This window comes from Dendrobates tinctorius, unplaced genomic scaffold (assembly GCF_039654945.1).
Source record: "Dendrobates tinctorius isolate UK_male_01 unplaced genomic scaffold, ASM3965494v1 ptg000007l, whole genome shotgun sequence".
NCBI lineage: Eukaryota > Metazoa > Chordata > Amphibia > Anura > Dendrobatidae > Dendrobates > Dendrobates tinctorius.
This window is the reverse complement of record NW_027361675.1, coordinates 21,617,792-21,630,476: the sequence shown is the minus strand read 5'-3', so window position 1 is coordinate 21,630,476 and position 12,685 is coordinate 21,617,792. Positions and strand designations below refer to the sequence as shown.

General features: G+C 37.7%; 1 protein-coding gene across 1 annotated transcript in view; it reads right to left on the bottom strand.

The window, feature by feature from the left end:
- Positions 1-608: 608 nt before the first annotated feature.
- The window catches only part of RUNX3 (RUNX family transcription factor 3), a 275,849-nt gene continuing 263,772 nt past the window's right edge, over positions 609-12,685 (bottom strand). The window contains exon 7 of the mRNA XM_073572398.1: positions 609-5,752. Within this exon, the coding sequence (XP_073428499.1) occupies positions 5,235-5,752 (518 nt within the window). The 3' untranslated portion in view covers positions 609-5,234. The remainder of the gene's footprint in view (positions 5,753-12,685) is intronic.

The window sequence follows — 12,685 nt, the reverse complement described above, 5'->3', positions numbered from 1 at the left end:
ATCTCCTCTGCCTCCTGCTTGTAAGATTTGACAGCAGGAGACTTATCACAAGCAAAAGGCAGGAAGACATGATAAAAATGTACTTTGAGGAATCAGGGATCAGTAGTTCTATGCCACTAATTTATCACCAATGGCCCATTTTGCAGGATTAGGGAGCCACTAATATATATATATATATATATATATATATATGTATATATATATATAAAAAAAAAGCAGCACCAAAATAGTAGTGGTGTGAACTGTTTAATAGCCTAGTGGTGTGGCAACGTTTCAAGCCTTGGCTTGAGAAAAGATTGCCATATCTGAAACGTTGCCACGCCACTAGGCTATTGAACAGTTCACACCACTATTATTTTGGTGCTGCTTTTTTTTTTCTATTATCTAAGGACATAAAGGTGTCTGGAGAAGCGTGCACTGCTCTAAGGTATTTAGTGCTGTTCCTATTTTTTACACACACACACACATATATATTTACAGTATATATATATATATTTATATATATATATATATATAATATATATTAGAGCCTGCACTATTTTATCCTGTAATATATTCAGTTTTCAATGAGTATTAAATGATTAATTACACAGATAAGACACCCAAACTTGTTTCTGACTGTCACATTTATTTAACATCTTACTAATGAAAATTTTTACATTTCTCTTTTCAGTATGTAATAATTGACAAGCCGTATTTACATTATTTAAATTTTATCTTTCAAATTAAAACTTGAGAAAAAGAATTATACATCTTAAATTCCTCTTTATACAATTAAAGTTCCCTGATCGCAGTAATTAATTACAAGGCTGAATCGATATTTCCTGTCTTCCATGAATAAAAATATACAGTATATCAATCCTAAAATGCAATGACTGTCACTGGGAAAATTATGACATCAGATTTTTTTTAAATACTGATAATAAGGGGCCCAATCCATCAAGACCAATCTTTACACAACGTCTAGTTGTGTAAAAAAGTTGTGACTTTTGCCATTTTTTGAAACTAAGCGTAGCTGAATTGGAGGATTCACCTTTGGCGGCCCAACAAATTTACTATAAAGTGCCCTAAATGATACAACTGAAGTACATTTCAGACTCTGACACACAGGCAACTTAGAAATGTGCCATATTCATTAGGATTTATGGCTTCTATTGATTTTAGCGCCTCTTACTCCAGCGAATCTTGAACCAATATTGGCATATAAAATACCAGTTGAGGTGAATTCCTCTCAAAATATTGTATTAAATCTCTATTCCAAGATACTGTAGGTCTATCATGGCTTTCTACCTCTGTACTGTGCAGATCTGAGCATTCACAGTCATTGATGTTAGTCTAAATGTGTGACATCACATTCTCTGTTATTCTGCACTATATTTCTGAATAGTGAACTTATTTGATTGCCACATTTCATGTTCTTCATTCATTCTGATTGTGCGAGTAAATGTTATTATACATATCTGTGTTGCAGATGCAAACAGATTTTTATATGTGCAGCTTAGGGTATGATCTATATATAATGTTACAGCCTAATCATAGGTCGGTAATTTTGGCATATTTGCCTTAAAAATAAAATATTTGCCATCTAAATAAAATAGTTGGTCCAATGTATTACTTGTAGCTATGTTTTAGTTACAGAGGTTGTCCAGCCCAAATCGATAAGTCAGCAGTCATTCTGTGTGACTGCAGACTTATGAATCTCCCCAGAGCACGCAATATGCACTATGGGGATTCGCCTGTTTATAAGTTGGAACTGGAGGGTATGCACTATACATACTCCCGGCCAGAGCCCATCTAGTGGGAGCGGCCTCACTCCATACACTTGTATGGAGCGAGGCCATGACCTCTAGTTAACCACACCCACTGGGCTGCCATGTCACTAGGCAGGGAGCACCTTGCTCAATACAAATGTATGGATGGGATCTGACCGGGAGTATGTAAAACGCATACATACCCTCCGGTTCCAAAACTGGTGAATGCCCGCAGCACACAGTGCATGCTCAGGGGAGATTCATGAGTCTGCAGTCACACAGACTCCCAGCACATATGATCAGTGGATTCATAGACTCCTATTCACAACAAGGAGGACAAAAAAGTGTCCTTTTAGCACTGCCTGGCCGGTGTATGTTGGAGCTACTGGTCGTTTGTTGTACAGAATCCAGTAAAAAAAATTGACTTTTGTGGCATGTTTTTTTATCTAACATGGTAGAGAATTGATGGATTCATTAAATTTACATCTCTAAGAATTTCCATAAGGAATTTGTAGGGATAGAGACCTGGAACACACTCTGATAGGTCAGGAAGTGGCCTATTGGAGATATATGCACTGCTTTACCTCATTGCCTCATCATTGCCCCTTTAATGGCATCAAGGTGGCATTATGCACTATATGTTTGTGACGCACCATGCATAGATTTAGATTTACTGTACAATAATTAATGCTAGTAATTGACTCAAATACAAGCAGTTATGCTGAAATTAGGCACTTTGTTAATAACATATTGTATGCCGTCCAATACACAAAGACACAAAGACATCAGTCAAGCAGTTATTGTATTTATGTACACATACTTTTTTCACTGCTGCTAATAAATGATCTTTAATATCTTTCTCATTTCAGTCTGTTCATAGGTTGTGAGTTCCATTATTGTGCACATAAGAAGGGCTCATGCACATGAATGTGGCACCTATACACTCATAATGTGTCATAACGTGGCACCCATAGACTTCTATGTAGCCATACTCTACGTACTGATGTGACAAATTTCACACCAGGTCATATGTCTGTTTTTTTCTGCCAAATTAGAAAAATAGTCTGGGATTGAAAAAAGACATCTTCATCCTACAGTAATTTAGTACCAATTCTGTATGAATCCCACAGAACGTCATAGCGTACCCTATTGAATTTGTATCATAGATTCATTCTCCCCTGGTCACACCGTATGGAAACTTAAAAAATGCCTTTGGCTCTAAAAAATAAGGCTACAGTGGCTCCAGGTGCCTCCGATATACAGTCTTGTGAAAAAGTGTTTGCCCTCTCCCTGATTTCCTATTCTTTTGCATGTTTGTCGCACTTAAATGTTTCAGATCTCCAAATAAACTGAAATACTAGACAAAGATGACACAAGTAAACACAGAATGCAGTTTTTAAATCAAGGTCTTTATTATTAAGGGAAAAAGAAATCCAAACCTACAGGGCCCTGTGTGAAAAAGTGATTGCCCCCAACCTTAAAATATGAGGGGCGTTCACTAAAGATTTCCCCTGACCCACTTCTATTTATCACAGGATGCTGATACTGGACATGTGTAATGCAATAAGCCTCTATAGGTTACGTGCCAATTTGCAACTCAGAACTGATAATGGTCTTGATTTTACAGGTGCTGCTGGTGGTATTGTGACAGTCTAGGACTGGTTTGCTGCTTCAGGACCTGGAAGACTTGCTGTGGTAAATGGAACCTTGAATTCCGTTGTCTATCTAAAAATCTTGACGAATAATGTCCAGCCATCTGTTAATGACCTCAAGCTGAAGCGCACTTGGTTATGCAGCAGGACAAAGATCCAAAACACTCCAGCAAGTCCACCTCTGACTGGTTTAAGTAAAACAAAATTAAGACTTTGGAGTGGCCTAGTCAAACTCCTGACCTTAATCCGATTGATATGCTGTGGCATGACCTTAAAAAAGAGGTTTATGCTCGGGAATCCTCCAATGTGGCTGAATTTTTGCAAAATTCCTCCAGAGCGTTGTACAAGACTCAATGCCAGTTATCGCAAACACTTGATTGCATTTGTTGCTGCTAAGATGGCTCAACCATTTATTAGGTTTATGGGCAATCACTTTTTCACACAAAGCCCTGTAGGTTTGGATTTCAGTTTCCCGTAATGCCTTCATTTAAATACCGCATTTTTTTTACTTGTATTATATTTGTCTAATATTTAAATTTGGTGATCTGAAACATTTATGATAAAAATGCAAAAGAAGAGGAAATCAGGAAGGGGGCAAACACTTTTTCACACAACTGTATGTGCATAGACAATATATGTCCACCATTAGCTCTCTCGAAAAGCAATGGTTACTAAATCTTATTTACCATTATGGACTAACAAAATATTCATTTGCTTTACTAGCACCAAATAAATAAAATAGTTGTGAATATATAATGCAATTTATGAAACAATATGAAAGGAAGTTTTAAAAAACAATAATACCTATATACAAATGCATAAATAAAAAAAAATAGTACATCTTTTCAAAATAATGCATATTTAAAGTAAGCTTAATAGTGCAAAGTAAATTTTTTTAGGAAAATATTTTAATATTCCTTCTTTTGAAATAAAGCAAATCATATATTAATATTGACACATTACTTGTGCCCTACTTATTCGGATATGCAAGGTGTTCCCTATACCTGGCATCAAGGTCACAACTACAGTGTATTGACATTAAAAACTGTGACATACGAGAGTTGGAATTAGACCTTATTTACAGCCCTTGCTATTTGGATATTGAAACGTAGATATATAAAGCAATGTGATCTTCAAGTTAGAATAAAAATCCTCTTGCTTGGATAAAAGGCTGCACTAATTCTTTTTTATTTTACCATGATAAATCTTTTCTATTCTTTACAAATAGTTTAGATAGGCTGACCCAGGTAGCTAAGGAAATATTGGGGATCTTAAATACTAAAAAAAAAATCTAAGTAAGAAAATAGAAATGTTTTAAATTAGCACATTTAAAATACAGTAAAAAAAATCTTTGAACACTTCACCTGAATTTGTGTCCGCCTTCCTACAAACCCTTACATTACCACATTTGACTACTTTCTGCTCTTCTTATGCGATATTTAAACTGCTATGGTTTTACCTCAAACTAAAGTTTAATATTTATTTCAATTTCCTTTGTCAAAAAGAAGCCATTATTGGCATTTCTCCCTGTATTTCTTTTTTGAGCCCTGTTTGACAACTCTCCTTAAATACTTCATCCTCATATGTGATGTGCGTTATATATTGAGATGATAAGGCTGAAAGAGTAATATGATTTGTGACTTCTACAGCTGAAACAAAGTCTGCATTAGCAGATGTATGGAGTAGCTATTCTCACTTGTGATACATGTGTGTGTATTATACTACAATAAGTACCTTCACATCATTTTAACTGTACCTTTGGCTATGTCTACTTATTGGACTTTCTATTTTGGTATTGTTTAGCATTAGTTCATTTATTTAGAAGTCATGCTTAATATGGCCTCCAGACTGACTCATCCATTCTTCCACTGCTTGTTAGACTGGTTGGGGAATTGCTATGACTTCCATTTGCATCCACTCCATCATTCTGGTTGGTCAAGTTGTGGTTCATCAAGTTGTTCCCTGCTGTCACACTAGTGCAAGAAGAAAGCATTCTTGAAGGAGAACGTTCACCTGCAACCATAGAAAACTGATAAGATCCAGATGATGTTCCATAGTATAAATGATATGGAGATGCATTGGTCTGAAATGGTCCACTTTGATTTTGAGACGATCCAGGATATGGAGGTGGAAGGTAAGTGGGATGGAAACGTGTGGTAGTAGGCATACCGGTTACACTAATTCCTCCAATTCCAGTTGATGAGGGAGAAGCAGTATAAGAAAAAGCAGAGGACATTGCACCAGGGTAATGCACTCGAGTATCTGAAAATCTGGACTCCGTAAGAGATGGCAAAGTGGAGAAGGAGCGGTCAAACTGTCGAGGGTCTGAGAATGGACTTAGATCTGTTGCTAAAAAGATAAAAACAAAAGAATAATTGTGTCAATTAAATAATAATGCAATATATATGTCTTATCATATTACTTTGGTTGCTAGAGGATATATTTATCATTTTTTTTCTGTATTATATAGGTTAGGAATAAGATAACCATAACTTTAAAATATTTAGCAAGGAAGCATTAAGTTTGAAACAATTGTATTTTCACTTTTACAATAACACCTTCAGTGAAAAGTAAGTTACAGACTTACATTATTGCAGTGTTAGCATTATATTATACTCTTGTAAATCCATGCCCCTACCTAGCTCACTAATCAAGTGAGTGGTCCAATCATTTTTATGCAGATTTTCCAACTCCAAACTGTATAAATTTGAATGCGTATTGGATTAAGCAAATTAGGGGATGTATATTTGTGTAATAAAGGAGCGTATGGTCTAAGAATATCAACACCTTTTATCAAGGTGTGCAGAATTATTAGGCAGCTTGTTTTTCTCAGGTAAAATGAGACAAATAAGCGATTTAAGTCTTGGGCTATGTTCACACGCTGCATTTTTGCTGCAGACAAAACCTGCTCTCTTGGCAGTACAGAAGCTGTTTACAAAAAGCAAGTTTTGTTGCATTTTTGAGGAGTTTTAATTGTCTATTGTGCATGCTGTTAAAGTTCAGTACCCCCCAAAATAACATGATGCAACTTCATCAGGTTTTTGCACCCAAAATGCAGCAAAGCCTGACATCTGTGATACCTGTGTTTTTTGCTGCATTTTTAGGGCATTTTTGCACTTACTCATTGCTTTCCAAGGGTGAAAAAATGCTGGAAAAACTCTGAAAAAATGCTGAAAGGAGAGACATACTGCAGTTTGCAAAAACTCAGCAGTTTTCCAATTCAGTCATGAAAAAACCAATGGGTGTGCATGAGATTTCTGTAATCTCATAGCATTTGCTGGTAGTGTAAAATTCAACTTAAAATTTGCATTAAAAAACACAACGTGTGAACATAGCCTTACAGAAGGATGCAGCACTCTTGAAATTGATAAGATAGCGGGGAGGGATGACAAAACCATCAAAATGTGTTGAGAAATAAGATGCACATTAACTGCCAAAGATTTGAGAACAATAACATTTGAAGCGACCAGGAACCCATTAATCTCCAGTGCTGTCATACTCCAGAAACTGCAACCTCCCTGGAATACAAGGTGTTCAGTGCTTAGAGACATGGTCAAGGTAAGGAATGCTGAAACCTGCCCACCACTGAACAAGACATATAAGCTGAAACATCAAGACTAGGTAAAGAAATATCTGAAGACAGATTTTTCAAAGGTTCTGTTGACTGATGAGATGCGAGTGATGCTTGATGGACTAGGTGGTTGGTTCCTTGGCTGGATCAGTAATGAGCACAGGCCTCAACTTTGACTCCAGCGAGGTGGAGGTGGTGTATTGCAATGGGTAGTTTTATTAAAGATGAGCTGGTTGTACCTTTTCACCAAACATGTCTATGTTCTTTTTTATCTAAGTGGTGAAAAAAAATTCTAAAGTTTGTTAAAAAAAAAAAAAATTGCGCCATCTCCCGAGACCTGTAGTGTCCCCATTTTTCGTGATCTCGGGTTGGGTGAGGGCTTATTTTTTCAGACCGAGCTGGTGTTTTTAATGATACCACTTTCGTGCAGATACAATCTTTTGATCGCCCGTTATTGCATTTTAATCTTATGTCACAGCGACCAAAAAACGTAATTCTGGTGTTTTGATTTTTTCTCTCACTACGCCGTATAGCGATCGGGTTAATCCTTTTTTTTATTGATCGGGTGATTCTGAACGCGGCGATACCTAATATGTGCATGCGTGATTTTTTTTTATTGTTTTATTTTGAATGGGGCGAAAGGGGGGTGATTTAAAGTTTTATATTTTTTTATTTTCTTCATATTTTTACAAACTTTTTTTAGTTTTTGGCATGCTTCAATAGCCTCGATCGGCTCTGCTACATGTAGATGATGCTCAGATCGCCCATATGTAGCTGAATTACTACATTGCTATGAGTGCCGACCACAGGGTGGCGCTCATAGCAACCGGCTTCAATAACCATAGAGGTCTCCAGGAGACCTCTGGTTGTTAAGCCAATGCATCGCTGACCCCTGATCACGTGACGGGGGACAGCAATACGCGTACCTCCGGCCGAACACCCGGAAGCGGAAGCGCTGGTTAAATGCCATTGTCAGCGTTTGACAAGTGTTTAACTAGTTAATAGGTGCGGGTGGATCACGATTCCACCTGCGCCTATTGCGGACACATGTCAGGTGTTCAAAATAGCTGACATATCCCGGCTTTGATGCGGGCTTACCGCCGGAGCTCTCATCAAAGCGGGGGAGACGTCCAATGACGGACTGTGTCACGGACATGTGATATTACATTCGTAATATCATAGGAATGGGGGTTTCAAATGAGTCAATCACCAGATCATGCATCCATCAACAAACCCACAGCAACAAGTATGGCTATACTAGCGCATGACGGAACAGCCATGCGCACTTTTTATAGCGAACGGGACCTTCCGGAAGTCTCCAGAACCCTGAGCTGGACCAATGGAATCAGGAGCAGGACCTGAGCACCTGACTCCTGAACTCCAATGGGAGATCTTCCCACGAGCATGCTCAGAGGATGGGATGAAGGACTTCGCCTCCGGAGAGAGTTGCTGTAAAGCAATCTCCTCTGCAATCTCCTTTGCATTGACACAGAGCAGGAGACTGCAGCATGTGAGGGTCTAGATTCCTGCCTAGTAATGGCCGAAATCTGACTCCTAACACCATTTAAGCACTTAATGCTGTACGAAATAAATGAAAAATAGTCCTATTGATTTCAACATAGTGTTAATAATCTAAAGCTGGCTGCACGTGACCAGATGTCTTCCTAACATGACTGTCACTAAACTTTTAGTTATGCAATTGCCTCTTCAGAGAGAAAGAGGATTTGAACTCTAGTGCCACCTACTGGAAATAGTCAATATCAACCCTATAACAAGCCTTGCCATATGACTTCGGATAAAAGCCAAACCAGAATCTCTATTTGCATGCTTAACGTTTAACATGCCTGTGTCAGGAGACTAATAGGTCATGCAATGCTACTGTAGACAATAAAATAAGCAAATTGCCTCTTAAGAGAGTAATAGAACTTCAACTCCATTGCCACCTACTGGTGAACCCCTGATTTCTGCTGGCAGTACATGCAGTCTCTAGTCCTTGTATTGATTTGATACAAGTAAAATATAATTTATAACAGTTGTAGACTTACAACATATGATAAATCTCCACTTAATGATGTTCTAGCAGAAATTTTGTGGTGTGTCCCCTGTCTAGTATTAGCAGTAAGGGCAATTTTACATCAGTTCTTCTTAATCCCTTCTCCCTAACGTTATAGTCACACAAAGCAAATTTAGGGCGCAGAGAGACAGTCATCTAAGTCGGACTGAGAGAAGACCACAATGCTTGGACTGGCAGGCGGCTCTCCCAACACGAGCGTGACAGCTGTATAGAAATATGTGAAGCTATCACGCTTGGGTCGGAAGAACTACCAGCCAGTCCCAGCATTGCGCTCTGATATCGGTCCGATTTATACAGCTGTCTGACTGCTCCCTTATGTTTACAACTAAAAATCTGGGGCAGAAGCAATGCTATGTCAATGGCAAATATGTTCCCAATTGTTGTATATTAGGATAATGTTATTAACTCATATCTTTGGAGAAGATGTAAGCAAAGAAAAAATTGATTTGTATGGCAGTGGGAGCCAAGCACTTCATCAGTTGTAACCAGCATAAAGCGTAGGGGTTTAGCAGACAAACATGTTAAAAAAATAAAACATTATTGTGACCACTAATTGCGTTTTCCAATTTTACAGCTATACTGATGTCAAGTGTCATGTGCCATTTTTTTTGGATATGAAGAAATTCATATAACTGTCCCATTGATAAGTAGGGAATTTTCGCTACCACCCCATGTAAAGGATTACATGGCAAAATTAAAGGAAGAAAATGTACCATTAATTGCACAGTAAGACGTTTGTTCTCTTTGTTGCGTGATTCTCTATGTCATACTTAAACCGAAAAATTCACACTAAGATGTTAGTGTAGATGACATTACAGTACATGCTGGTAACGTTTTCCTAATGCTAATAATATGGCAGAGAGCTGATACCTGCATTGTGATGAGGCGCCTTATAACTCACATGTCACGTATGTGTAGGTGCGCTTTTTATTCTCGTGTTTTGCCCACTCCTATATTGTCCAGTATAGTACAGCTTGCTGGCTGGAGTTTTGAATTGCACTTTAACTTTGCCAATCAAAATATTACAAGGATATGTTTATTTTCTTCTCAAAATCACACCAGCTGCTTCATCATCTGAATGAGCCCATTTATCCTTAAGAATTTGACCATTGTAAGGGACCAGGAACGTCCAAATCTGACCTGATCTATCTACGGAAATGTCAATGTTTTGGGTTGAGAGAGGCGAGGTGTGGTATATATATAAATTAGAAGCCAAATAGAGGTTACCCTTTATGATTAGTAATGTTCGTGTTCTTTGCTTCTAGGACCTAGTAAGGTTTAAAATAAATCTTATACGCTTGCAGCCCACATGGATACATCCTCACGAAGGACTGTTTTGCACACAATATTAGTACACAACGCTCCATGCATGCAAGATACGTGGAATGTAGATGACCTGCTATGTCTAAGCTTCAAGGCTACTTATGCTAAGTAATATCTTGTGCATGTGAGACACGCATTTCAAGTTAGCAATTGTCCACGCAAGATTTACCACTGTCTGTCACACATTAAGCCATGCATTCCTATTTATTTCTTTATTCTACTCTTCCATTTGTGACCAGACGTGAGCAGATCTGATGAGATTTAAATCCTATGGCTTTTACCGTGAAATTTGATTTGCATCCAGTTTATTCTTTATTAATTGAATGTAATTTATTATGCTCTGGTGTGTGGAGAGCCCTTCGAGTTAAAAAATATAAACGTAAGATGTAGAAAAAAACTAAAACAACCAATACTCATCTACCAGCTCACCTCTGCTGCTCACTGTCCCCCATGCTGTCCTCGCCACCTCTTCTTAACACCTCCATGTGCTGAAAGCCTGCAAGATAGGCTAGAACATCCATCCATGAATAGGGCTGGGATGTCCCTCTAGGCTCATCCCAGGCCAGGTCATGGTTGAAAGTGTCAGCCTAGCGTGAAGAGGCCTGCACTTTCAATGCACAGTGGTGGTAAGAAGAGGTGGCGAGGACAATATATGGGAGAGTATGCAGTGGAGGTGAGTGATGAGGTAATAGTTTTTTTAATCTTTTGTGACTCATTACAGTTCACCAAAATTATGACCAATCAGCTGTCATCTTGTTCAATTCATAAGGATTGAATTCCTCAAAAAATCTGCATTCCGAAAACTGCGGATTTTTGGAAAAGTTGAGTAGAATTCATTTCCACACAAAAAATTTTGCCTCGAAAAAATTGGATGCTCCTAAAAGTACCTGGATCCTTCCATTGCCTAATGCACATTCGGATTGGGGGATCAAGGTCATTTACGCTCATCCAATAAAGACATCTTCAAGTCAGGAGTCATAGATGTTTTAAATATAAGGCATTTTATTTAATTATTTTATTTTTAATGTACTTGTTCTCTGGTTTTCTGCCCCAGAGAAACATAAAAATATTCACAATCACATAGAGGGAGTTGAATTTTAAGAAAGATGATGTCTGAGATGTTTCTAATATACCATGTATAAGCATTATGACTTTTACTGTAAAAATTCCGTGTAAGTAAGATTTTTAAAACAGTTTGTAATGTACCGCTGTTGCATTATGGAGAAAATCTGAAGCAAAGAGGGTTAATCTCACAATATTTTAATAATGCCGGATGCAGCAGTCTGTTATTATAGCTCTATTTGTTTTTTGTACCCTTCAAACCCCTAGAGTAAAGACTTCTTGTAGAGTTTCTGTTCCCCCCATTCAGTTGGACTTTAACCAAACCCTAGACTTGATTTTCTGTGGTTCCACAATGCTTTGCTGAATAGTACAATATATGGAATTCATTAATGATTTAACTGCTTGTAGAAGCGAATTGTACCCACATTCACTGTGGCGCACGTTTTTATTCCAACAGTCGGATTGCTCGACATATCGGATAACACAACACATAATAACATTTTGAGCATCCAAAAAAAAAAATCTTTTACTCTTATTTCCTATACACTATCCCCCCTGATCTGGAGATGCCAATTCCTATCTTACAGATTTAGCTGCCATTGGACCTGATTAGAATGCTATTTTAACTCTTTCTCCTCCTAAGCATCCAGCTTGGTAATGCCAAGATCTTTTTTGCAATAATGATGTATAAAGTCAATACTTAAAGTTTTTTTTCAGTCAAATATATATATATATATATATATATCCCTGTATATACTAGATTTTACATGAAAGTCTATTTAAGTCTTTTTAGGTCTCAAAGTATTTCAATCCTATGCCATGATAATATGCTACGATTCTGGAAATTTCCAGCTTGTGCTGACATTAGATATCAGTCCTGAAATAACGGTGTATATTGTGTCTCAAATACTTAGATTCTTGCGGGGAACTGGAAATTCCAATGTTTGCTACTAGATGTCAGACACAATTACAGTAAGGCGGCTGTATAATGTTCAGGCCTACTTTATCCTTAAAGGACAAGTTTTTTAACGTTTCCACTGAAATTAACTCATATAAAAACATCTAAATTAGATATACAGAACAGTCCTGCATGTAGGGCACAGAGTGGGGGAGGGGGCCGGCGGTCCTGTCAGGGTTTGGTGCATTTTGTATTAGATAAAGCATGGAAATCCATGTCTTCTGCTTTGCTTTAAACTATTACGTCCTCAGTTTAATCCTGAATAATAGATTAAATGCACTAAATCATATAAAC